At 41.3% G+C, this 25,970-nt stretch overlaps 1 protein-coding gene across 1 annotated transcript in view; it reads left to right on the top strand.

Moving 5' to 3' along the window:
- The window catches only part of TTC9 (tetratricopeptide repeat domain 9), a 60,328-nt gene that overhangs the window by 23,073 nt on the left and 11,285 nt on the right, over positions 1-25,970 (top strand). The window contains exon 2 of the mRNA XM_072986173.2: positions 15,944-16,126. Within this exon, the coding sequence (XP_072842274.2) occupies positions 15,944-16,126 (183 nt within the window). The remainder of the gene's footprint in view (positions 1-15,943; positions 16,127-25,970) is intronic.

Genomic DNA, 25,970 nt, shown 5'->3' on the forward strand with positions numbered 1-25,970 from the left:
TTACTGCACACTGGACTCCCAGAAGACCCGAACAGGTCCGGACATATGGGTTTCATAGCTTTCACACTGTCAACAGACCAGACTTTTGCAGCTTGTCCTAAATATGGTGATTATGATCCACTTCATGTTCTCTGTAATTCTATTGTTTGGGGTGAGGGGGAACTGGCATCTTATACTGGACATGCAAGAGGAGGATCATCCCATTTAGCGTGAAGTCTTGTGAATTAACTTATATTTAGAATAGCAAATATATTACATGGCCAGATCTGATAGCTCAAAAGCTCTATATGCCAACTAGCTGCGGACACTAATGATGTTTTCTCCCATATGCTGGGAATTTTTGAACATTTCCAGATGACATTTCCTTCAGAAGAAAAAGTGCTGGAGTCTTATGGGTGCTGCTGTGAAAATCTGCTTGTTTACTTTCTGGCATGGTTGGAAAACAATATCCAGCACACCAGGAACTTGCAATGCAATTCCCAAGATACAGTCCGTACAGGTCCCCAGAGTAACTCGCAAAGAACAAACCAAACATCTACATCCAGTACGAGTCATTTTCAAACTGCTCCCCTACAGTATGTTCACTTTTGTCACAATTCTTAATTTCAGGAAACTCGCTCTGGATGGGTCCCTTAAGTCATCATTTCATTTACTTGAATGTTCCCCTTTGGTTATTGGGGAACATTCAGTTTATGTGGGTTAGCATTATTAAAGCTCAGTGGTCCTGAATAGCATATACTGTAGTGATATATGCTGTCAATGATGACACCAAGAAATGGGTAAGATGTATGAAACATCTTCTTGGGTAGCCTTTCATTGCTAGCATTCAGAGGGTTTATGGTGTTTGAAGATCCCTTGCTAACTTTCCTATTTAGATTGGCAAGGGACCTTCAAACATCATAGCCCTCAGATCCAGATTCAGTTATGAAGAACACTGGTAGATTGAACTACCACTGCTGTGTGAAGAGCGTTGTTCTGCTGGGTCCCCCCTCCCATGGTTTTCAGAAGTCCCACCTGGTGCCCATTTGGCCCTGATCCCAAGCTCTCATGGTTGTTTTTAAAGGTAAGTCTCTAGTCCTTAAAGAACCAGAGGCATAAGAGAAAATGTGCAGTCATTGTGGTCTACTGTTTGTGAGGATCAAGCCTTTCTGTCTGATGAGCCAGTGTGCAAAGCCATTCCCAGTTTCATGAGTGAATGTTGCAGTGTTGAGAATATGTTTTGCTTTTGCAGACAGTCGGAAGTCTGCTTTCAGAGGTCTCTGTACTGTTTCTGTGCTGATATTCTAGAGAAAGGAGTTTTGTTCGGTATACAGATCAAAAAGGTACTCAGCGTTTATCTAAACCCTTCCTCAGATTATGGAAAACAAATTAAGGGCAAACTGTAATATAAAGAAAATATCCAAGCAGTAAATTAATTCCTCTTATATTTGCAATTTTAAGTTGAAAAATGTGTAAACTATTGAACTTTCTATCAATAGGTAGACTTCACTTTTATGCATTAGTTTGTGTTGCCTTTTGTTTGTGCGTGTTTTTTAAAAGGTTTTCTCTGTTATTTTTGTTTGTTTTGGTTATTGTTTTGTGTTTTAAAAAATTTGTAAAAATTAGAAAACAATGAATGCTGTTTGGAGGATTATAGCAGTTGTAGTCCAAAATAAGAAATGATTCAAAACTCTGGTATTATGCCTCTCACTGTATTTTCTGCTTTGGCAGGGAGTTGAGCCCAAGGACCCCTACAGTCACTCTCCCAATTCTGTAGTTCTGTAGCTGATAAATATGTGATTCCTTCCAGAAGCATTAAATTCCATTTTATTTCTCGCAGGGTTCTGGAAGCTTAGCTGAGAGCTTAAGAGCTTAGTTAGGTGCTACCTTAAAGAAAGTTACATTTTGAAAAAAGGGGGTTAGGGGTGTATGAATTATTAAAAATTCTTGCTTATTAAAAGATTATTGAGCTCATGGTTGCTGTGAATCTTAAATCTCTGGAAAGGTTTCAGACACTAAGGAGGAGCTAATTCTAAATATATTTGTCTTGGAATGGCTTTTTGAACTGCTTAGTCAGATATATGTCCTACTGAATTAAACGAGTCTTTAGCACCTCAGTAAATGTGCATAGGGAATTGATATATTTGTAGTCATTAGGAAGCAGAGATTGGTAGAGTTACCATCTTGAGTTAGATTCCCCAGATCTTCCAGCTAGCGTGGTATGTGTTTCTTCTGACTGAGGGATTCTCGGCAGTGTGGTTTATTTACTGAAAATGCACTTAAGCTCTGTTAGGGATCTCATTCTGAATGTAGCATAGCAGTGAAACAAAACCACAGCAATGGGTGTGGGGTTTAGAAAGCAGGTGCGCACTTGCATAGGTGTCTGTGTATGTATATGAGATCTGTGAAAAGTCAGATATGACAAAGAAAAATAAGCTGGGGTATTTTCTAGTCATAATGACTAGAAATTCCTTACTGTATATGGAAATGGTATCTTGTTTTTTTTTCCTATGATTTCTGCAGCTTGGCCTCACTTCCTCCTGCATTCTTCCTGTAAATCAGGTGATATTGCATCACTCGTATGGGATTCCTGTGATGTTCTAATGGATCAGTAGCGTTTTTGCTTTGCCTTGCCTTGCCTTGTCTCAGTAAAAAAAGGTAGCAAAAATTAGCAACCACCTCATAAGAATATTGTGGGAAGTGCAAGTTGTGTGGCAAAATGCCATTTTTATACAGTATACACCAGCCATACACATGCCAGTATTACTTGGTTCTTTTCTCCCCGTTGTATTCTTCACATAATCTTATAAGGTAGGTTTGGCTGAAAAGTACTAGCCGATCCAGAGATACCCCGTAGGATTGGGACTGAGCAAAGATTTCAACCTGTGTCTCCCTGTTCCAAATCCAACACTCTCACTATAACTGGCACCCACAGATTAGCAATTATTATATAAATGAACAAAAGACTGAAATATATTGCGCATACAGTAATATAATACAAACATAAATGTGGTTAATTTGTTGAATATGAAAAAGCTGTCTTTATTAGCATGTTATGGTAATTCATATAGTATGCAAACTGGACCACCTAAGATATGGAAAATTGAAAAACGGCAATCCTAAAATCTAATTGAGACGTTTTAAATTAATTTCAAATGCATTGAAAAGGAAAGTGTGTGCATGAATTTTATGCCACTCCAATCTTTAATGCATTAGATGGGAGGAAGGATGATCAAAATCTGTATTTAATGCAGGTATGATGCAGCAAAGGAGAGTTCAAGCGGTAACTGCCACTTGGGTACCTATTGCTCTAATTACTAAGGGGGAAAATGCTTATTTCTACTAATGGAGAGAGAGAGAGAATGGGCGAGGAAGGGACTTGGACTCCTATGATTCTGTACCATAATTAAACCTGATTGTCTGAAGTTATTTCTTGTTTATAAAACAATCCACTTCCTCAGAATTTGTTGTTGTTGTTGTTGTGAATACAGCAGGAACTGCTGTTAGAAAAGTGCAGCTCTAAGTGCGAAGCTCAAATACCATTTCAATGGATTTTTCACACTGAGAGCTTTGTGCCAGGCAATCATAGCTAAAGCGCCCAGCAATTCTTTCAACCTTTTCTGGCTGCTTCTATTTTCATAAAGCCAGTGAGTCATCCACCTTTTAGAAAGGATCCTCTTTAGTTGCAATGCACGGTTTATTGGAGAACATTACAAAATACTTTTGCAAACAAACAGACATACGTTTGACAATGTGACTTTCTCCCCAGTTTTTGAAACTGAGGGTCTGTTAGACTGGTCTCCAGAAGCACAGATTATCCAGAGAAATCATTGCTGGGCCTCCTCCATGAGTCTCCTATAAGATTGTGGACCCTCTGGAGTTTTGTTTTATTTTTCCTTTTCATGATTCTTGTGATGGTGTAATGAAGCAGTTGGTCTTTCAATGCGACTTATCAGTGAGTCATTTGGAGAAATGCATCCCTCCCCCAAGATGTGGTAGTTATTGTCATCCATGGTGCTCAGGGATTATGGGAATTGTATTCAATCGATCTCAAGAAACCTGCAGTTGGGAAATACTGCCTTAAAGATAAGATGTTTTTGGGGGTAGGGAGGAGCAACATGCGATGGCACCAGAAGACTGTCTCAAAAAGTCTTTAAATGTTGTGGGGAAATTATCCATTGATTGCTTTCACTGGTTTCAGATCCAGGACCAGCTACAAATGTGAGAAAGATGGGCACTTGCCCTGGGTCCCAAGCTGAACTCGTACACCTATTTGGTCAGGTGCAAAGAACAGACACATGGAGACCAATTATCATTGTCGTCATCATTGTGCTGTGTATGGTTCCCCTTTCATGCCATTTAACAGGTTTCCATTTGTGCAGCCTTTTGCTCAGTTTACCTTCTGTAGTGCACCTTCTGGAAGGATGGGATCCCTTCCTATCCAAGGATATCATCTAATGAGTGTAGTGTTACACATCATGAGTCTTGTCCAGTGTCGCAAAAGCAATAGGAATGACCTGCCTTCTTAAAAAAAAAAAACCTTCTCTGGACTGTCCTCAGTACATACACACATACACCACAGAGTTTGGGAGCATGCAGGCTTGCAGGATGGGGGGAAATCTATTCCACCAGTGGGATTCTCTGTGATGATGGATGATCACCCCTTCAGGTACAACTTATTGTTGACTCAGTAATGAATTGCAGGACTGGGACAGCGCACCAGGAAAAGAAAAGAAGGGATAGGGCTGCTGGGAAAAGAAAGCTGCCTTATTAATGGCAGAGCTTGCAAAGGGGGCAGGGTAGACCAGCAATGGAAAGGAAGAGCTTCAGCAGGTTCAGCAAGATGATATTGATTTTGAAAGATAAAAACTAGGTCAGAGATTACTGGGGTAATTTTAAAAAGCAGGCAAAGAGAGGAGGGGAACTCTCCGGGGGCGTTTCACCTGCTTGATCAACAACAGCAGCATTAAAAAAAATGAACAGTGAAAACTAACTCTGGTCACAAAGTGGGGGAGGTTAGGGGAATATTCATCAAAGCAGCTTGAGTTAATTAGTACAGAGAATTAGCCACTGATTTATTGTTGTCTTTGTAATTTTGGCTTTTTAACAATGCACCTGGTACCCAAAGAGAGAAGAAAAGTGATGATTAAATGCAACAAGGTGAAGCTCAGGAGAATAAACTGTGTGCAAGTTAGGAAAGTCTAAAGATGTCCTGGATGTTTTGCTTGTTTAGCACAAGCAGACTGAACGAAGAGGAAAACACTACATTCAGCTTGGGCCTCAGGGCAAGTGTAGCTGGTCCTGGATCTGAAAGTGGTGAAAGCAATCAATGGATAATTTCCCCAAAACAGCACCTGTTGAAAAAGTTTGAATCATTGTGAAAAACTGCAACAAAAACACCTATACACTCCCATACCTTTCTAGAGCTTGCTGCAGCAATAGGTTTCAGAGATGGGGAAGCTTAACTTTTTATAAACGTCCAGAGCTGGTAATGTGTTCAGTATTAAAATTAAATCTTTTGAGTTTCAATCTTGGGTCTCCTCCTCTGCCCCAATCTTTTTCTAACACAAGTTCCCCTTTCTACAATATGCACCTAACGGCTCCTCTCCTGTTCCAAATTTCAACAGCGAAAAGAAACCGTGATGATGAATTGTGCCTCCGGATAGGTATGTGAGCTGCTAGATTCAGAATTTTTGAGGATTTATGCTGATACAACACAAAGGACTCCTGTTGATTAGCCTAGAAAGGCATTCTGACGCAGCTAGCGCTTCACTGTATCTGTATTGACACTGGTAGGGTGATCTAAAACAATTTCAATCAACAGATAGCAAAAGTAAATGAAACAGCTGCTAACCGGACAGGGACACTTTTGAAAAAAATTCATTCATCACATTGAGTCTGCCAAGCACTAGTATGGTAAAAAGGTGTAATTAATGTTAAACATGATCAAGGAGGCTAAAAGTAGTATGTCATCTCTGAGGCAGTGGAGAAATCCTCTATTTGGAAGCTTGTAAAAAGGAGAAAAGTCTTCAAACACAGATGCTTTAGAGTTCCTTTTAAATAATGAGGTACATACTGGAGTACCAAGGACGGTCCTAGTGAATCCATTGTTTACAACATTGGGGCGAACCTCGAGATGAGTATGACACAGGCTTCACATTAACATAGGAAGCTCCCTTATACCGAACACAGGCCACAAAGACATTATACCCAGTACTTTCAAGTTTACTGACGGCAGTTCTCCAGGCAGTTCTCCAAGTTCTTTGCCAAAGTGCCCAGCTTGTGACTTTGGATTAATAAACCTGGATTTAATATTTCCATATGCAGAATCTACATGAGTCTCTACACCAGAATTTTACATCAGTATCTCGTGTTGAATCATGGCCTTACCTTTTGCTACTGTTCTTGAGATCTGCATGACACACACTGTTAATCATTGTTAGTCATAGGAACCATGATTATCAACGTGGAGCTAAAGGCATAAAAACATGTATAGGGTGTGAATCTACTTTGAAATTATTTCGTTTAGAGCCCTTGTTACATCATTTGGTCTTCACATATAAGTGGGAGGTGTGACTGGGTGCAGTCAGTGGTCAGCATCATCAGTGACATAAATGGATGGGTGTTTGCTTTTCTTTCCTTCTGAACATTTCTAGCTGGAATGTTTCCAGTCCTAGTTCTGTTCTCTGTTGGTGCCTCTTCCAGTGGAGTTGGTGGCCAGTGTGAGACAAAGTAAGGTGTCCTTTTAAAATGTTTTAACATTTTAAGAGAATGAACAGTCCTGGTGCCCAATGGTGCCAGCCTGCATCCACTCATACCTAGTGTTACTTGTTCAATTAAAGGAGGACATGAATTGTGGATTGGATAGACATGTTCACACAGCTGTGCCCGCAGAGCAGTCACTGCAACCATTCTGTAGGCTTGGTGACGATCAGCAGAAGTGTGAAAACAAATCAGTGGCTGGGAGCAAGGTGTGGGCACCTTGTATTTTGAACAGTAGGTGTTGGTAGCATCAGTGACTATGTAATGCAGTGTGGTAAAATGCAGCACAGCTTAACACAGGTGAGGAAGAGATTGTAGATGACACATTCCTCAATTATCAACTAATAATATAATATAATATAATATAATATAATATTATATTATATTATATTATATTATATTATATTATATTATATTATATTATATTATATTATATTATATTTATATTATATTATATTATATTATGTAATATAATCTTGTCTCATCAAGTCAATTCTGACCTATGGTGATCCTTCTCAAGGTTTCTAAATAGAGAGAATTCAGAAGTGGTTTACCTTTCCTTCATCTGGGAACATCCTGGTATTGTGCAGCTTGCTCAAAGTCATACAAGTTGGCTCTTCTCCCAGGAGGCACAGTGGGGAATTGAACTCCCAACCTTTAGCTCCACAGTCATACCTGACTCACTGCATTATCTAGCCAGCTTCCAATTATCAACTAAGTCTCCAAGAAAAATGCTTTTTTTCAAGAGGAGAGAAAGGAAAATATCAGGAAAAAGCTACCTAGACGTTTAATCAAACCAACATTTTAGTGTGAAAAACAGATAGACTGTCGTGACTGGGGGAAAGAAGGAGAGGGTTTTCTTTGACAAGGCCCTGAGAGAGAGATCCCTGCTTAAAGACTGGTGAGTGTGAAACTGTAACGAGGATCTCCAGACATGCAAAGATGAGTAACATACATTGGGGAAGGAAAAAAAATGAGTGCCTTGTGCAAATGGATATTGTGATGTCAGTCATGAAGAGAAGTGATAATGTATGACAAAAAGAGGCACAATGAATGAGGGAGCTATAGTAGGTGTACATTTCCCGTTTCAGGCTGCAGCTACACAATCAAATACTATGGGATTTTCTGCAAGTGTAAAGTGGATGAAATTGCTCCCCCCCCCCCGGTCCTGATGCAGAGGGTGGGATAAAGGAAAGCAAGCTGTGGGCTGTGGCAAGGGTCAAACTACATCAGATGAAGGGCCTATTGTGGACACTGGCACTGAAATAGTCCACAATCTCCATGTGATCACCTGATCCAAACAAAAGCATAAAATACGCTGCAAATCAAGCCCCAGCAAAGCTAAGTGGTTCCAATTCAACTTGCCTTGGATAGTGGCAGGGTTGTAGCAGCCTCAGTGGTAGAACACACACTCTCTGTGTAAAAAGGTTTACAAATTAATTACTGTAATCTCTAGGCAAGACTAAGGAAAAGTCCTGTTGTCAAGTCCCTGCTGCCAGTGGGCTAAAATCTAATAGTTAGTTCCAACTACAATAGTTAGTTCCAACTAAATTACTGGAAACTATGTAAGCATTGGCTTACCAAAGTCACTATGATTTGGTGTATTTTTTCTCCTGGGGGGCCAACAGTAGGACTTTGACTAATGAGCATATGGCCAATACTGAGTGAAATGGTCCAGTGATCTGAATTCCAGTGATCTAAAACAATGTCCTATTAGTGAATGAATGCTCTTCCTTTCAAACTTTATAGACCTCTTCTTTCTGCTCTCCTCCCCTGCGTATATCTGAAATCTTCTTGTGTAGATGGATTTCTCCAAACACTACTGGGCAAAATTCTTGGTCATAGGGCATCTGCAGCCACCACTGTACCTGTTATCTGATACATAAATATAGAACAGCAGACTCCAAGCTGTCAAGGTCTGTAGTGTGAAATTCACACTTCAAGTAAGAAAGTGTGGAGCTGAGAGAAGGGAGGAGGAAGGCAGAGAATAGCTAGACACATTCATTTCAAGTTGTTAGAATTAGGAACAGGAAAGTATGTTTCACAAACTGGAGAGAAGAATATTAAAGAAAACAGTGCTTTCTTAGGCTACTTAATGAGGTAGCTCCTGATAGGCTTCCTTTTAATTCCTCTGCATCTGTTCATTTCTGGTGGCAGCAAACTACCCTTATAGGTTTACTTCCTCTCATGCCCACTCATTCCCAGCCTGTGATGCAGCCATTCCTCTGTAAAGCTCATTTCTCTGAAATTTAAGTAGTCCAGACAGCCGTTTTCCACCTTGTTGGCTCTATGGTTGGCTGCTCTAAACTGGAAGATAAGGCTGCAATGTGAGCAAAAGTGGTAGGCTAAGCTGCCTTAGCAACCCTTTATGACAGTACTCGTGTTCAGGGGAGTCCCTCTCTAGCCACTCAACTACACTACTCTATTTGTCCTGGAGGGAGTGAACCCAGGAGAGCCAATTATGGTGATGACTATGGAATATTCCTGGTACCAGTACCTCCCAGCACTCCAGTCTACTCAGACTTTGCAATGCTTCTAGAGAGTCCAAAAACCCATAAGGCTAGTGTAGCGGACTGCAAAAAGGTGGCATCATTTCTGCCTGTCAATCAGAGGATAGGGCAGGAGGGGCGGAGCTAAAAGGACAGTTAAGACAGCTGGAAGAGACAGTTAAGGACAGTTGGGAGGAGACAGGGATAGAGTTGGAATCAGGGAGAGATAGAGAGAGTTAGGGACCACAAGATGTTGAAAAAATGTTAGGGTTTAGGAATAGATAAAAAGGGGTTCAGAAAAGAAACTGAAAGATTAAAACACACATGTAACAGGCAGAAATGAACGTACAGTGGTGCCTCGCATAACGAGTGCACCGTTTAATGACGAATTCGCATAGCGATCCATTTTTTGGGATCGCTAATGCGATCGCATACCGATGCTTTCTATGGCCGAAAATTGCTTTGTGACGATCAGCTGTTCGGCAGTTCCAAAATGGCCGCCGGACACCCAAGGATGCGAAAATGGCGACCGGATGGGGAAACATCGCAGAACGGTGAGTTTTGGGCCCCAATGGGTTTTTCCATTCCGTATAGCGATGTTTCCCCATAGCGACGGTTAATCCGGAACGGATTAACCTCGCTATGTGGGGCACCACTGTATAAGTAAAACATGGGAGATATTGATTTAAAGTACACAAGAGTTCTGAATACCAGTGATTGAACACATGATTTATTATACATGAATACCTGAACCAGTTATATATTGATTTCCTTTTTTATTTGTTCATTAATAAAATAATGTTTAATTGAAAACCTGATTTCTAAGTTATATGAGCAACTCCTGTGTGTGGGAGGACTTGAATTGGTATTAAGAGGATACCTGGTGGCAGCGAAAAGGGCGTATTTACCTTTGTAGAGCCCAAAAATATAAAGGGCACAAAGGGGGATCGCCACAGCTAGGAATTTAGAACTAATATGCCCACCTTGCACGGTAGTCTGCCCACACATACCGGTACCTCATAGGCATCCTTCAATCTCAAGAGACTATGGTAACATGGTCTGTATGGAGGACTTAGAAAAACGTCTAGTGTTTTGATGCTGTACGCGAAGCTTGAGTGTCCTCTCCAGGGCACCAAGCCTGGGTACAATAATATGGAGGATAAGCTGTTACCCAAGCAGCAAATCCCCCCTCTCCACGTCACTGAAATAGTCCAATGGAAAGGCAAGAGCCAATACAACTGGTTTCAGTGACGTTGCTGGAGTTGACAGAATGACACGAACTGCCTTCGGGACTCCGGCTCCGGATTTTGCCTCAGGGTTAACTCCTGAAGCCTTTTCCATTGGTGGATATAGCCGCAAGGCAGGGGAAGTTTGAAGTCAGAGTTTTCCTTCTCCTAGATGGGCTGCCCCCCAGGGCTGAATGAGTCCCATCTACCCGTCCTGTTCCCTCAAGGCATGGAGGACGATGGTGCCACCTCAGTGGGGGTTTGAAGTCGGAGTTTTCCTTTCCTAAGCTGGATGAAGCTGCCTTTCATCTTCCATTTCTGATGATGGTGTCATGCCTCCAATTTCACATCATCTTCAGAGTCGTTGTAACTTGTGGTCACTGGAATCCTTCCCCACCGCCTATTTCAGTCTCCAAACTGTTAGAATACTTCACCTGATGTTTTGTTGAAGGAAAGCTCTTCTGCTTTTTGCACTTTTTGGGTTTCAGAAGTTATCACTTTGGTGCTTCTGCAATGAAATCAGGCTGTTAAAGCAGCCCTTTAGGATCAAAAAAAATAAAGGTATATTTTAGGATGCCCAATAGGATGTTTTGGGAAACCTACAAGCAGATTTTTTAAAAGAGTACCTGGAAGAAAACCCTCCTCACCCACCTCTATGTCGGAAGCATCCTGCCCAGTCCAGTGAAATAGATTTGACTTCCTCACCCCAGTTGTTTTGTTGGAGGAAAGGTCTTTTGTCTTTTCCACTTTTTGGTTTTCAGGAGTTGTTGCCAAGCTGCTTTCCTCTGTTGAGGACATGATGACTCTACCTAAAGTCTCTGCTGGAGATTTTATAAAGTTGACAAAAAGTGACATCACAAAGTGTGGTCAAGGTATTGTTACCCAGTGTGGGGGTGCCATTCCCAAGGTTGCTAAGCCACATGGGTGTTGTAGAGTACCTGTACAAACATCAGTCCCATACATGGGAGGCAATAGGGCTGCAGCTTTAATGAGAAACTGGGGAACAAACCTTTTCCAGGGACCCATCGGCGTAACTGAGCATCTGATCTTCCATATGTTGCCTAGTGCTGGTAATACTGCATAAGACTCTATGGAACAGATAAGAAACCTGATGCCTCTTTCATGTTTGAGGCTACAGTTAGAACAGGCCTGAGGCAGTTTGGGGGAACTATGGGAGTCTTAATGCAAACCTCTGTAGAGCACTATGTTGGGAACTAGGCCAGCTGGAATTCTGGAAGCTTTAGTCAAAAGCTGACAAGGTCTGCAGCAATAGACATTAATAGTTAGGTAACCCCCACGATTGGAACTTTTTAAGCTCCATCTGCCTAACTCTTCCACAAGGCATAGTAGGACTCCTGACTCCTCAGGGAATTGTTACTTCTTTGGTTCATGCTATTAAAGGGCAGTGTTCACTTTATAGAGAATTTGTAGCTGAATTATAATAGAAATAGAAAAGAGTGATCTGTTCTGATTTCCTGTTATCTTACTGGTTGGCAGTTGCCATGTGCTTTCTACCTCCATTTCGAACATGAGACTAGTATTTGTCAGGTTTCAGGGATCTCCTATCTGCCAAGAACAATTCATTTATGTAAATTATGGACTTGCATTACCTTTAGTTTGATATGCAGAAGTTTAATGAATGCTTTCCTGGCAACAAAATACATTAGTACTCTTATGACCACAGTCAATAGGGGCCGCTATTCTAATTCCCTTGTGGCTGAAAAGGTTCTTGAACTTTTCACCCTACAAATGTTGTGGATTCATTCTGATTTAATTGTAATCTCCCTCAGAGACACAATCCTTCAAAGCTGCTGTGTTGGACTGTCCAGTTGCCATTGATTATACAGAAACCTGCCATCTGGTTTCTTATCATGATGCTGTAACAGAAACTTCTGCTGTTTCTGAGGACGGCCCTGAAAACCATTGATGATGACAGGTGTAGCCAAAATCTGATCATAGAACTGGAAGATCAGATGCCCAGCCACTCTCCCACAGCCACAGTGATATATTTCATTCTCTTCAAATATATATCCTTCCTCCCATCTTTCATTGGGAGTGATCATCAAATCATTAGCTTCTGTGTCTGACTCTGTCCTTTGTTACAGTGTCTATGTTTTCTCGTTTGTCATATGGATGTTGTTGGGGTCTACGTTAAGAAGTTAGCAAGTAGCACAACAGAAACCACAAACAACAGGGCACCCATATTATCTTTTCTACATTGTATCACAAGAAAAAAGGGCAAGGTCTGTGACTACTTGTTCATATGTAAATTAATACCTCAAATGCCAAAATTCCCAGTAGGTAGTCAAGGCCAGATCTAGTTTTAGTACAGTGGTGCCTCGCTTGACGATTACCTCGTTAGATGAGGAAATCGTTTGATTAGTTTTTTGCGCTCGCTATTGCGATTGCTAAACAATGATTCAATGGGGTTTTTCTGTTTTACGGCGATCGGTTCCCTGCTTTGGGAACCGATTTTTCACTTAACGATGATCAAAAACAGCTGATTCCTCATATTACAGGCACCGGAAAATGGCCGCCCTATGGAGGATCTTTGCTGGACACTGAGGTATTTCACCCATTGGAACACATTGAACCGGTTTTCAATGCATTTCAATGGGCTTTTTTTTGTTTCGCTTGACGAGGATTTCGCTTAACAGTGATTTGAACGGAACAAATTATCCTTGTCAAGCGAGGCACCACTGTACTACAAACCCTCTGAGCCAAAAACCCAGACAGTTAGTTGAAGAGATTTTTATGTTTCATTAATGATAGTTAAAGGTGAAAGGATAAAAAGCAATAAAGATTTCAAAGAGTAATTGGAACGAAGTACAATTTGAGGCAAAGCTAAGGCAATCAAGAGAATATACCAGAAAATAACAAAGTTAAGCAACTCTACCTAATACTCACACATTAACACAGAGTCAGCATAACTCTGGAACTCTGGCTCCACCAACACAGGTGCCTCCTCTTAAGTACCCTTGTTGAGCTGGCCACCATCATCCCAAAAGCATCTGCTGCTCAAAGAGACCAGCTTTTAAGTGGTTCCAGATCTCTTCTTTAAAATGTAGCTGCCAGCTGACAGTGACAACAAGGGTGAGAGAGAAAGAGAGCTGCCGCCAACAGGGAATGGAGGCGAGGGGACAGCATGCAGAAGGGCAGAGCAGCGGGGGGGGGATGTTTCTTCTGCCCTCCACCCATGGGAGTGGTATGGCCCACCACTGGTGATGAGTGCACATTGTGGTAGCTCCCCTGAACACACATGACCTGGGACGGGGGAAAAGGTTACATTTAAAAAAGCCTTAATCCTACTTTAACATCTAAAATTATATCCAACCCAGATCGTGCAAAGATTGTCTGGTTGTTTTTCGGTACCCAAAGATCATCCGAGCTCAGTCAGGATGGAAGGAGCTCTGAGTTCACTCTTGCATTATCTCAGATGGCAGGCCAAATTTTCATAGCTTTCCAGTTAACAGGAATTGTGTTGACTACTTTGAGTGAAATCCAGCTGGCTGGATAGCTCAAAAGTGGGAGCTCTCAGCCAGGGGTTGGGAATTAGATTTCCCCGTGTGCCCCCAGGAGAAGAGCCAGCCTGTGTTGCCTTGCGCCAACTGCACTGTTCCAGGGTACACCCCCCCCCAAAAAAAAGGGTCTGGTAAATCACCTCTGAGTGCTTTATACCTAGAAGACTTTGAATTAGAGAGCAATTAACTTAATGACATGCAATTATTACTTATTGTAATAAAAGTATATGGATTTTGAAAGGTGTTTTATGGCCAGCTGTACCATCTCTGCTCTTTCTTTTTTAAAAAAAGTAAATGTAGATGTTTTAAAAACGATTACACTTTCCTATCCCAATTGTACTACTGTGAAGAAGGATACGTGTCTCTACTGGAACATAAAATAACAGAAAAACTTGCAGAGACAGAAGTTCAGCATTAACTCTGGGACTGATTGGGCTGCATCACGTGCTATCCAACGCTTTTTGTGGGTGAGGCTGGCCATTGACCCTGGGACATGTCGCTTACAAACACTGAAATCGTCTTCTGAATCGTGGCCCTACCAATGAGATCTGCCCACAAAACCTGAACATGACCTCCTTTTGTTATGAAAGAAAACCCTCTGTGTACACAGCCAAGTTGCCATTTCAGCAGTTTCTTAAGTGGCTCTTAATCACCGAGAGAGTGAGCTGTCATTTGCAAATCTTGTCCTTACTGGGTGTGTCCCAGCTGACCATCAGCAAGTCAGTTCTCAGTCTCTTTGCAGTAGCAGGCTATTATATTACTGACCTGACTACATGCAAGTAATCATTATGGCTACTAAGTAGTAGTGGGGAACCAGAGAGAAAAAAAGTTGGGGCTCTGAAGATGTACTTTGTTGTTTACTAAAACTCCAAGGTGTGTAAACTAGAGCATGGAGCCAAACAAAATTAGCTGAGAATTAAAGGGAAAGGGTGCAGTGTTATGCATACTGAGTGCAAGGATCTTTACCAAAAATGAACTTGAGAGCACAAAGCCATTCTTACTTTTCTGCCTCCAGCTTTTTAAAAGAACTGTCTAATTTGGGGCTGGAGAGAAGGGGTTTTAGTTGTCGCTGCTGTTAGACAACTGAGAGTTTGCAACCCTTGAATGAAGAGCTAGTGCAGATCACCAAGAAGAGATCTACCAGCAATTCCCCATTTATCTTCTCCCTTGTATTAATATGAAACATTCTAAAGGCTAAGGGATATTAGTAGAGGAACATGCCATTTGGTACACTTGTCCAAGCATAAGAAACAGATACTATTTAGATTTTATAGGCAGTAAAAAATAATATGGGGACTGGATGGCTGTTGTTTTTAGAAAATGTATTCCCGTTGCAAGAGATGGAAGTTGGCTGTGTAAGGTTTTGAGCTGGGAAACAAATGGTAGGTGTTTTCTTGACTAGAGAGAGATAGAGGCTGCCAGCAAAAGAGGAGTCATTACACACTTTTACACACACACACACACACACACACACACACACACACACACACACACACACACACACACACACACACACTTTTCTCCCCATGGGGAACCCAAGGGGGATCACAACAATTAAAATAATTCTTAATGATAAGTTTAGCTATAATGGGTCCCTTTACATTCAGTAGCCACATGTTATTTAGAACGTGTTTTTTAAATGTCCTGCCTTGATTCTGATGTGCTTTGGAACTGCCAATCACAATCAAGCATTCTGTTTATATTCTCTTTTTTGTTACTTCAAAGCCGTTTACTAGTTTTTAAAATATCTTTGTTACTGATTCCACAGAGGATTCCTGACACTTCAACCGAACAAGAACATGAAAATCCACAAGCAACCCCCCCCATCAAATGACACCTACTAATATATTTTAGTTCTGCTTCTTAAGTCGTTCTTCTCTCACCAAGCCCAGCAGCCTACTCCTACCTGGGTGAAGAAGAGGAGTTTTGTAAACTGCCTCCTTATGCTTTTCCTCTTCTCTTGCAGCTTGTCTTCTTCAGGCTGAGCTGGTGAATTATGAGCGAGTCAAAGAATACTGCCTGAAAGTACTGAAGAAAGAAGGAGAGAACGTCAAGGCACTCTATCGGTCAGGTGTAGCCTTCTACCACCTTGGAGACTATGACAAGGCACTTTACTACTTGAAAGAAGCACGCTCCCGACAGCCAGCAGGTACTGGTAGTAAGGAGAGGCTACTCCCAGGTTGCATCTGTATCAGTGTTCTCATCTTTAGAAAGGGGTGGTGGGTGGGTCCCAATCCTATTCACATTTTGTACCCAGAAGCATTTTTATGTGTCCAGGGATGGCCATGGTGTGTGAGGTTACATGACTGCACAACCCAGGAGAAGACCAGTCACCTGATCTACAGCCTGGGAAAACCAGCACTTCCACCATTGCCCTGATACAGTTGCATGAGACAGTGGTATTCCAGCCAAAATGTTTCTGAGAGGGGCACAGTCTTCTCCCCTCGTCTCTCTAGGTTCCTTTGCTGCACTTTGTTAAGCAATGTATTGAATGGTTGTTGTGCGTTTTTCAGGCTCTTTGGCCGTGTTCTGAAGGTTGTTCTTCCTAACGTTTCGCCAGTCTCTGTGACCGACATCTTCAGAGGACAGCACTCTGTGCTCTGGGGTAGTTTGCTTTGGAGTGCTGTCCTCTGAAGATGCCGGCCACAGAGACTGGCGAAACGTTAGGAAGAACAACCTTCAGAACACGGCCAAAGAGCCCGAAAAACCCACAACAACCATTAGATCCTGTCCGTGAAAGCCTTTGTGAATACAATTTATTAAACTTCAATGGACTGCCACTCATAACGGCAATCCTGTGAGGAGTTCTTTTTGTCCCCTCCCCCTAACATTTAGGACCAAAGTATTTGTTATAGGTAGCCCATAATTAGAAACTTTCAATTCTTTGGTGTTTGAAAAGATGTGAATCAGGGAGATGCCCATGGTTGAGTAATCAGAGATCAAAACAAAGCAAAGTGATTTGCAAAGGATAAGACGTATGGAAATCAGATATTTTCAAAACTAAAGGAATTCTCTCTTCTATCTGTAGCATATGGTTTGGCTCTTATATCTAATGAAATTATTTCATAAATATTTGCATATGCAAGATCATTGCATAGTAAGGCTTCCTGCACTACTAGGGTCTGTTGAAGTAGAGGCAGGGGGACAGGGTAATGGTAACTCAGCAAAGGTGGGTTGTTAAGAGGAAAGTAAGTTGGGCTGCCACTTTCAAGGTCTACAACATAGTTCTGCACTATGCTCATAGTACTGTTTCGCAAGAACAGCTAGAGTGTTCACAGATAGATCTTCAAGCACTTTCTCCAAAATCTAAGTTTGGCCAATTGCACTCTGAGTAATGTCAGCTTTCTAAAATAGCAGATGAGGATGAGGTGGCCTAAGAGAAGGGGGATACAGGAGGGGGGAGAGTGAGTGAAAGAGATGGCAAAAAAGCAGGGGAAGGAGGGGTGGCCCCCAACAAGGCAACCACTGAGTGGTGTGGTTCTCAACCGAAAAAGACACACACACCTCCCAAAATAAACCATTTCTGCTCGTCTTTGGGAGAAACTCTTTGATACTTGTCTACTTGGGAAATTTAAAATGAAGATGACAAGGACTGAACTTGGGACATAATATGAATTTGTAATCTATGTAACCACTGACTTCTGGCTTATGTTTTAAAGCAGGGATAGTCCTCTAGCTGTTGGCTGGGCTTCAACTTCTGTTAGCCCTCAACAGCACTGCAAGTATCAAGGAATGATAGGAGCTGCTTTACAACAATTAAGGGGTAGCATTTTGCCCACCTCCTTTTTCAAATTGAGTTAATCTGAGCCAAAATACATCCTTGCTGCAGTTCTAGCAAAGGGTTATTGATGGTGTAAGCCAAATGGGTGGGTGTTCCTCCTGTGGGAATGATACCGTGAAGCCATTACACCTCTTATTTTTTAATTTAATTATTGACTAATGTTTCAAACTCTGCAATGCGTATCTGATTACAGCTCATTGTACCCTGAGGAAACTTTAAAATTTAGGTTAAATTGAGTTTATATTTGAGCCATGCAACCCCGTAACTCTGGGCAAATGACAGCGAGGTGTCAAAAATATTTTATGATCATAGATATCAGCTTTAATGTTTGGAGGACAACTCTGTTAGATGTTTAGGCATCAATCCAAGCCAAGGCCAAATAATATTTCTCAATTCCTGGGAAACATAATTGAATTTCTAGGGCTTCAGAAGTGTAGCAGCCTAGTCACTAGTGACGAATGTAGATCAGGGTGTCCAGGCAACTGGGCCTTTGCTCCAGAATGCTTAATTTACAAGGTGTCTCCTTCCACTAGAATTCAAAGACTAGTCTGGCAACCTGCCAATGATAGACCAAGCTTCCAGGGCAAACTGCTGGTTTTTGGCAGACCACATGGCCAGAAAACCAAGCAGAGAAAAGGGAGGTGGTATACCAGGCACCTTGCTGAGGTTATGGAGGGCAGGTTTATCCAAGCAATACGTATTAATGAGAGAGACAGAGAGAGAGACTGTTTTTTATTAGTTTTTGTAGCTCTGACAGTGCTGCTGATCCCCTAGTGGAAGGGGAGAGATGCTAGCTATAGCTGTTCAGTGCAGTAATTATTTATTTTATTGTTTTAATGTACCAAATTACAAAGTTGATTTGTAATTAAATAGTTATAGCTGTGCTAGTGAAAGTAACTCGTATGACTATTAGTAGAGGTTAAAGCAGAACAAGGAAGAAAGCACTATCAAAGTTATCTCAACATTGAGAACTTTAATTTCCCAAATCTGCAGGCCTGCTATCAAAAAGCAATTTCTCCACTCCCCAGAAAGAGGGAGAGAAAATATTGAGAGTCCAAGGTTACATATATAGAGACCTCGAATAGCCTAAAGATATGCACTCCCTCCCTCCCTCTCTCTCTCTCTCTGTCTGGGGTGTGTATGTGTGTACATACATGTACATGCATTTGGAATAGGCAGATTGCAGCCCAAAGATTATTTGAGGCCTGAAATAACCTTTTTAAAGTAAACTGGAAGCAATCTGATTGTAAAAAAAATGGCCTCTTCTGGTCTAAAACAACTCTGGACAATAGGAGATAGTATTTATATGGCAGGTCATGTCCCTCTCTGAGGCTTCAAGAAATTGTCCTTGTTCTTCCTGTTCTTTTATTGTGATTTCTCATCCTCCAGGTCAGTTACAGATTTGCAGGCTCCATATAGCTGTAAAAATGACATTCAGGAAGATTATGCTTATACTGTATAGGGCCCCATAGGACTTAAAGCTCTCTTTGGGTTATTTATAATTTAATTATGCAGGCTACAGATTGCCTCCCCCCCTAGCAAACTGGGTATGAGTTTAATGACCTTGAAGGATGGAAGACGGAGTGAATCTTGAACCAGCTACCTGGAATTGAACCCAGGTTGTGAGCAGAGTTTTGACTGCAGTACTGCAGTTTAACCACTGTGCCACTAGTCTCCCCATTCCCATGTGCTTCAGCAGGTTACTGATGATGTCAAAACTGACACAGGAGAACATCAGATCTGTGACTAGGTGGGGAGCAACTGCTGATGAGAAGTGATGGATCAGGATCTTAAAAGTCCAGCAGGGCTGAGGTCAGGGTCCCCTTCAGCAAAGGACAACTCAAGGCCAAACACGTTTCTGTTTTCCAGAAGTCACGCAATGCATTTGGGCCTGGGCTGCCCTCCTAGCATCCCAGAAGGCATTCTGTTTCCATCTGTTGTGTTTGAGCAGGATGCTGCCTGGAGCAGTTTCCATTTGGCTTGAACAGCTGCACACCCTAGATTTGCTCTGCCAATGTATTTTATACCCTTCCAGTCAGCCAAGCTCGATTAGAGTTTGCTGCCATCCCACTCTGTATCTCAATTAGCCACAGGAAATGCCTAGTCTCATCAAAATAAAATCAATTAGAGGGCAGCGCAGAATTATTTTCTTCCTGAGGCCTACATTAGGTTCAGGTGCTGATCAGTGCTAACCATTCTGTACTTCATCACAATGACAGCCTTTATATATTTCTGCAGTTTTTTTTCTTACATCTAACAATCCACTTTTCTCCATTTATAAAAAATGAAGCCTGGTATTTTTTTTAAAAAAACAATAAATTGCTGCCAAACAACATTTTTTCATTTAAAATATTTAAAGATTAAATGTTTCTCCTCAAAACCACAGTTTTTGGCAAAAATGTTTACAGAGTGGGATGTCTTTTTTATCTAGAGGACAAGGAGATTGAGCAGGGGGTTGGACTTGATGGCCTTGTAGGCCCCTTCCAACTTCACTTTTCTATGATTCTTGTGAGATGTGATCTGAAAACCAGGTTGGGGAGAGGGGCCCACCTGTGGTGCTGTTTTTCAAATTTTTGGGCCAGTTGCCAGTTTGGGTGTGTGTTTGTACAATTTGGAGCAGGTTCCCAAGATTTTTGAGTACGAGCCAGCAACATTTTTTCCCCTATGCTTGAACTTCAGCTGTCCCACGTCTTGCCCTGCTTAAGGGAGTAGCTATTTGGAACGGGGATACCTGCCTCTAGGCTGATTACGGCACAAGTGATCCTCCCCCTCCTGGGATTTTCTTAATTGCACCAAGAGGGTGCAGACCTACCAGAGCCTGCGAGACTCAACTCCTGCTTAGCCCTCGCCAAAATCAGACACTGCCTGCCTCTTCTGCAACACAGGTTGCATTCCAGGTCTCAAGCTTTGGTTCCTCGGCTATTTTCGACTTTGGTTCCATTCCCAGAAGCCTCATCCAGGGTGGCCAAAGGTCACAGAGTCTGATAGCGGAAGTCTAAAATATCTGAAAGGCCCGAGACTGAGAACCACTGCCAAAGTCGGCTTTCTTTTGATAACTGTACTAATGCGTTGTGAGGACAGAAGGCTACAATAATTTAATACATGTTTGTAAAAAAGAGAATTAAATCAAATTTAAATTAATAAAAGAGAGAGAGAGAGAGAAGGGAGTCTGTCCTGAAACAAAATGGTCAAAACACTCTAAACAGGAATATGTTATATAAATGTTAACTCTTACTACTGCTATAGACATAAACTTCCTTGCCCCAGTTTTTCTGTCTGTGAAATGGTAGCATTTATTCCTTTCGGCTGTTCATGAGCCTTTACGCTTGAAGTGCCATGAGCATGCAATGTTTCACATATTCATTTAAATAAGGATGCATTAGGACAAGCCAGTCGGAAATTACTTCTCTGAACAAAAGAATTTCTTAAATGGCCAGCAGGAATTTACTTCACAGAAGGCTCCTCTGTTCTAAAAGCCTGCTGCCGGTGAAGTAAATCTCTTAGAGCTATTTATTTTCCTGCCAAGGGTTTACAGAGCTGAAAACTAACCTGCCCAAATTATTTTCCCTCCCCTTGCCCTCTAACCCCAACCACAGAACAAGCTGAGAGGAATCTGAGGTAATTGTGTTGTTCCCTCATTAAAACAGACAGTTTGAAGTAGGACAGCAGGCCATAAAAAAGTTATGGCATTTTTTTTTATAAACCTGGCTGGATGGATACTAACTAGATCATGAGTATGGCTGTAAGAGTTGAAATGTTCCACTTGGCTGTTTTGTGAAGAGCTACCTGAATGGAGGGCATACCACCTTTCCACCACAAAAATGGATCTTTCTAGCCATTGGTCCACAGGAAAAGTGGACAGGGGTTGCCCAAGTAGCCTTTACTGCACTTGTAGCAGTTCTTGTGTTGTGCGCGAGACTTTCTTAAGTTAAAAAAAAAAGACACCTGCCCCAAGGAATGAGAACTATGGGATTTGTAGTTCAAAAACTCTGAAATGCACATCACTAATTAGAAGCCAATGTCAGACCATTGGTCTATTTATCTCAATATCATCAACTTCACTGGTAGTAATGCTTCAGGTTTTCAGGCTTGGGTCCTTCTTGTCTGTGCCGGAAGATGATGATGATGGAACTGGGACCTTGTATATGAAAACTCTGTGTTCTGAGCTACTATCCTCACCTCTCTTTAACCCAGAGTCTCAATGTTGGTGTTCTTGTTTCTGCAGGGCTACCTTTTGAAATGAGTGCTGCAAACACAATGAACTTAGAAAGCTTTGCAGCTGTAGATCAGCAGCAAAGACAAGAACGACAACAATGTAAACACAGCCTAAACTAGATTTGACATAAATATATGGCTCCAAAGTTCATTGTACCAACAAGGGGCCAAAGTACTATAGTTTCAAGAAAAGTCCTACAAAGTGATTTTAATCCACAGAGGAGGAAATCTGTCTCTCAGTGTCTTCTTCTGTAAAACAGTCCAAGCCAGACAGACATGTAGCTACAAAGGAAAAGCCTTGGAGCCCTTAAAAAAAGAGTAGTAAGAAATACAAACACAGAATACCACCACAAGGAATTTGCCCCCCTCCACTGCACACATGTGCAGCTCTTTTGTTACCCAATTCAAGGTGAAAGGGGCCTAGTTCTTGCTCTCAGAGGAATAGGAGCCGCTTTCCTCTTCAATACTCTGTTTTTCAGAACTGAAACTTTATACATACAGCCCTTTCCTAAGGATTTCATATCCACTGAGCAAAACTGAATAGTCCATTGGAGTCACTTTAGTACCACCTGCTTCTAAGGAAGTATGGCACTGGTATACAACCCCCCCACTACATCAGAGATGTGGAACGAGTCACCCACATGTTATTGTTGAACTACAACTCCCATCATTTCTCACCATTGTCTGCTGGCTCAGACTGAAAAGAGTTGAAACCCACAAACATATAGAGGACCACATATTCCCTAGCCTTATTCTGTTTGATAGAATTTTATCGAAGTGGCAAGATTATTAAAGGAGGCCAAGCTCAACAGGGGCTGCCTAGAATGTCAGGATTCTAGAGATGCCAGGAGAACCTTCAAGAGGAAAGAACCTATCCACACTGACCGGCATCTGGGGCAGGCGTGTCCCATTCTCCACCCATTTGTGCCCCAAGTTATTCACATTCAGAGGCCAAGAGACCGGAACTGGGAAAATTCTGGAAGAAGAAATGCAGACCACCCCAGCTTCTTTAAAGACCTAATTCTTGCCTAAGGCAGCGGTAAAGCGCGAACTAAGATGTGTCATTGGCTGATGCTGTGCCCTCTATCATATGATATATGTGACAGCTTCCCAGTACATATTCCTGGACAGATAAATAATCTTACACTGCCAACCACACATAGGTATAATAGCAATTTTCTCGTGCTGGGGGGAGGAAAAGGATAGCAAGCCAAGAGGAGGAGTGAGGAAAATAGTAATGGGAGGAAGTGAACAGCACTCTGGTTTACTGCTGAATGCAAGGCAAATCGTATTAAAAGGTATCAGGGCAGATATGAAAAGGAACATGTTGCCAAAATAAATTGTGTCCTCTCCATTAGTGGAAACATTGGGGGAAAACAGGCTGGATAAATACATGCCAGAAATTGTTTCAGTGAAGTCTTCTTTAAACTGAGGGATGGAGTGAGATGGAATAGATAGATCCATTTCTATCTTTCATTCTTTTGCATTATGCCTTGCCTGAGAGAATTCTAGCTAGCAAATGGTGACTGTGTCCTGTAGCACAAACCTGAACTGATTCTATTTTGCTGCCAGCTTTTGAAAAGGGAACACATTTGAGAAATTATCCATATGGATGAATTTTGGCTGTAAACCATTGGCTCTTTTTGTTATTGTGCCTAATTGGCACATTATTTGTTGAACTTTAATCCCCCACCCCTTCTTCTTCAACCTCTGGTGTCTGATTGCTGCCAGCTTGAATGTCTATAATTTCCTAGCTGTATAGTTAATTCTTGCTCACAATTTTCGCAAGCCCTCTCTTGGATGCACACCTTGACATGGTAAAAATACCTGAGTGTGTCAAGGAAGTGGGGAGCAATACCAGGACGTGAGACTCCATTATGAGTTGAGATTTTTAGAATAGTTATCCAAGGTGGTTTGGTCGAAGCTGAGACACTAGACTAAGATGCATACACCTGCCTCAGGAATTACTGTAATGACTATATCACCAGAAGAGAGTGGATAAATCCAGTGGCGACTGGGATGGAGAAATTCTTGAAGGGTACTGCAATAGTGGAAGGTGTTACATGGAGGATCTTTCACAGAGGAAAGCAGTGACACATAAGAAGACATTATTAATCACTTCTGAATATTTTATAACTTAAAAGCTCTATGAAGATGTAATCCATAATGAACAAGGAATAGTGTTGGAAGATGAGATTTTCAGGTGTGAAAGCAATAAGTTACTGGGGAAGAACAAAGGGTAAATATGAATAACTAATGAAACAAATGGACTACAGCTGAAGAGACATCTAGTTGCTTATGTGCACAAATACAAAAGAAGACTCTGATGCTGCAAGGCACATATCATTGGAAGATGGAATGTGAGAGATATGAAGCAAGGTAACCTTGGTATCACACAACAAAGTATGGGACATGTAAACATTGCAATATTTGGTGTGAGCGAGCTGAAGTAGCTACTTTGTAATGGGGTGTTTTCAATCAGATCATTTAAAGTGTGGTACTCTGGAAATGTCAAGAAATTATATGGACTGTCGTTTAAGGACTATACAGTAATGCAAATTCTGACTGAATAATATCAGTAAAGGTTTCGTGGAAAGCCTATTGACATAGCTATTATTCAAGTAAATCTATGCTCCAACTACAGTTGTTAAAGAAGAAATTAAAGGAAATCAGTCACACAGTCAAACAGGCTGTGCTGATAAAAGTGCTTGACTAGAATACACAAGTAGGAAATAAAGCAGAATCAAACATTATTGGGGAATTTATCTTAGAAATCAGAAATTAAGCAGGACAGTGACTTACAGAATTCTGTGGATTTAACAGTTTTTAAATTGCAAATATATGCTTCAGGCAACTGAACAGACAACTGTAAATATGAACATTGTGAGATGGTTGATACAGAAATTAAATAAGAGTGTATAAATGGAAGTAAGAGGCAGAAAAACTCTATGCTGTCTGAAAAAAACAGGATCAGGAGCAGACTACTGTGTAGTACAAACTATGAATTATAAATATATATTTAAAAAAAGACTAAAGCTGAATAAGAACTCTAAAACATTCATAGTGCCAAAATATAATTTAAATAACCTGTTTGTTGAGAATCTATTTGTATTATTATACTGAATTGAACATAAGCCACAGGTACTATGGAATGAAAGCAGAAATATTAATACAAAAGTATTATGCTTGTAGTCAAAAAGAAAAGAAATTGTTGCAATTAACTGGGACAACAAAAAGGAATAAACAAGCAGCCTTTCCCACAATATCCTAGAAGTCAAGAGGACAGTGATTGTAGTAGGGTTGTTCAGTTATGTGAGATGCTCAAAGAGAGTTTTTACCAATTCCACACCCCCAGTGCATTTCCATGGCTGAGCAGGGATTTGAACCCAGGTCATTAGAGTTTCAGTCTGTATCCATTTCACCCTGCTGTTAATAGTTCGGTCATTAATCCAAAAGGAGATTGTAGCCAAGAAATCAGACGTCTGAGATTCAGAAGAGCACTTAGGAAAGAACTAAAACTACACTTACATAGAAGGCCAAGCTCGTTCATATTATTGTGTTCCTGAGGGCTGTGTACAGATATGAATGCTAGGCAGTGAAGAAAACAGATAAGGCTATAATTGGTCAAAGTGTGATGTTAGAATGGAGTCTTATGGATACTGTGGGCATGCAGAAAGACCTGAATGGGTTCTACATCAAATGAAGCCTGAACTCTCTCTAGAAACTAAAATGAATAAATTGAGGCCATCATGCTTTGGACTACTACAAGAAAATGAGACTTAATGGGAAGCACAGTAATTTTAATTAAAGTGGAAGGCAGTAAGAAGAGAAGCACTGAGCGTGAACTGAATTGACTCAGGAAAGGAAGCCACCATCTTCCATTTGCAACACTTGAGCACCCCCAGAGGTCATTAATTCATAAGATTGCCATAGGCCAGAAGCAATTTTACGGCACATAACAACACATTGTTTGTTGTGGTTATTGGATATTTTCAGT

The sequence above is a fragment of the Pogona vitticeps genome, chromosome 1 (assembly GCF_051106095.1).
Source record: "Pogona vitticeps strain Pit_001003342236 chromosome 1, PviZW2.1, whole genome shotgun sequence".
In the NCBI taxonomy this organism is placed as follows: domain Eukaryota; kingdom Metazoa; phylum Chordata; class Lepidosauria; order Squamata; family Agamidae; genus Pogona; species Pogona vitticeps.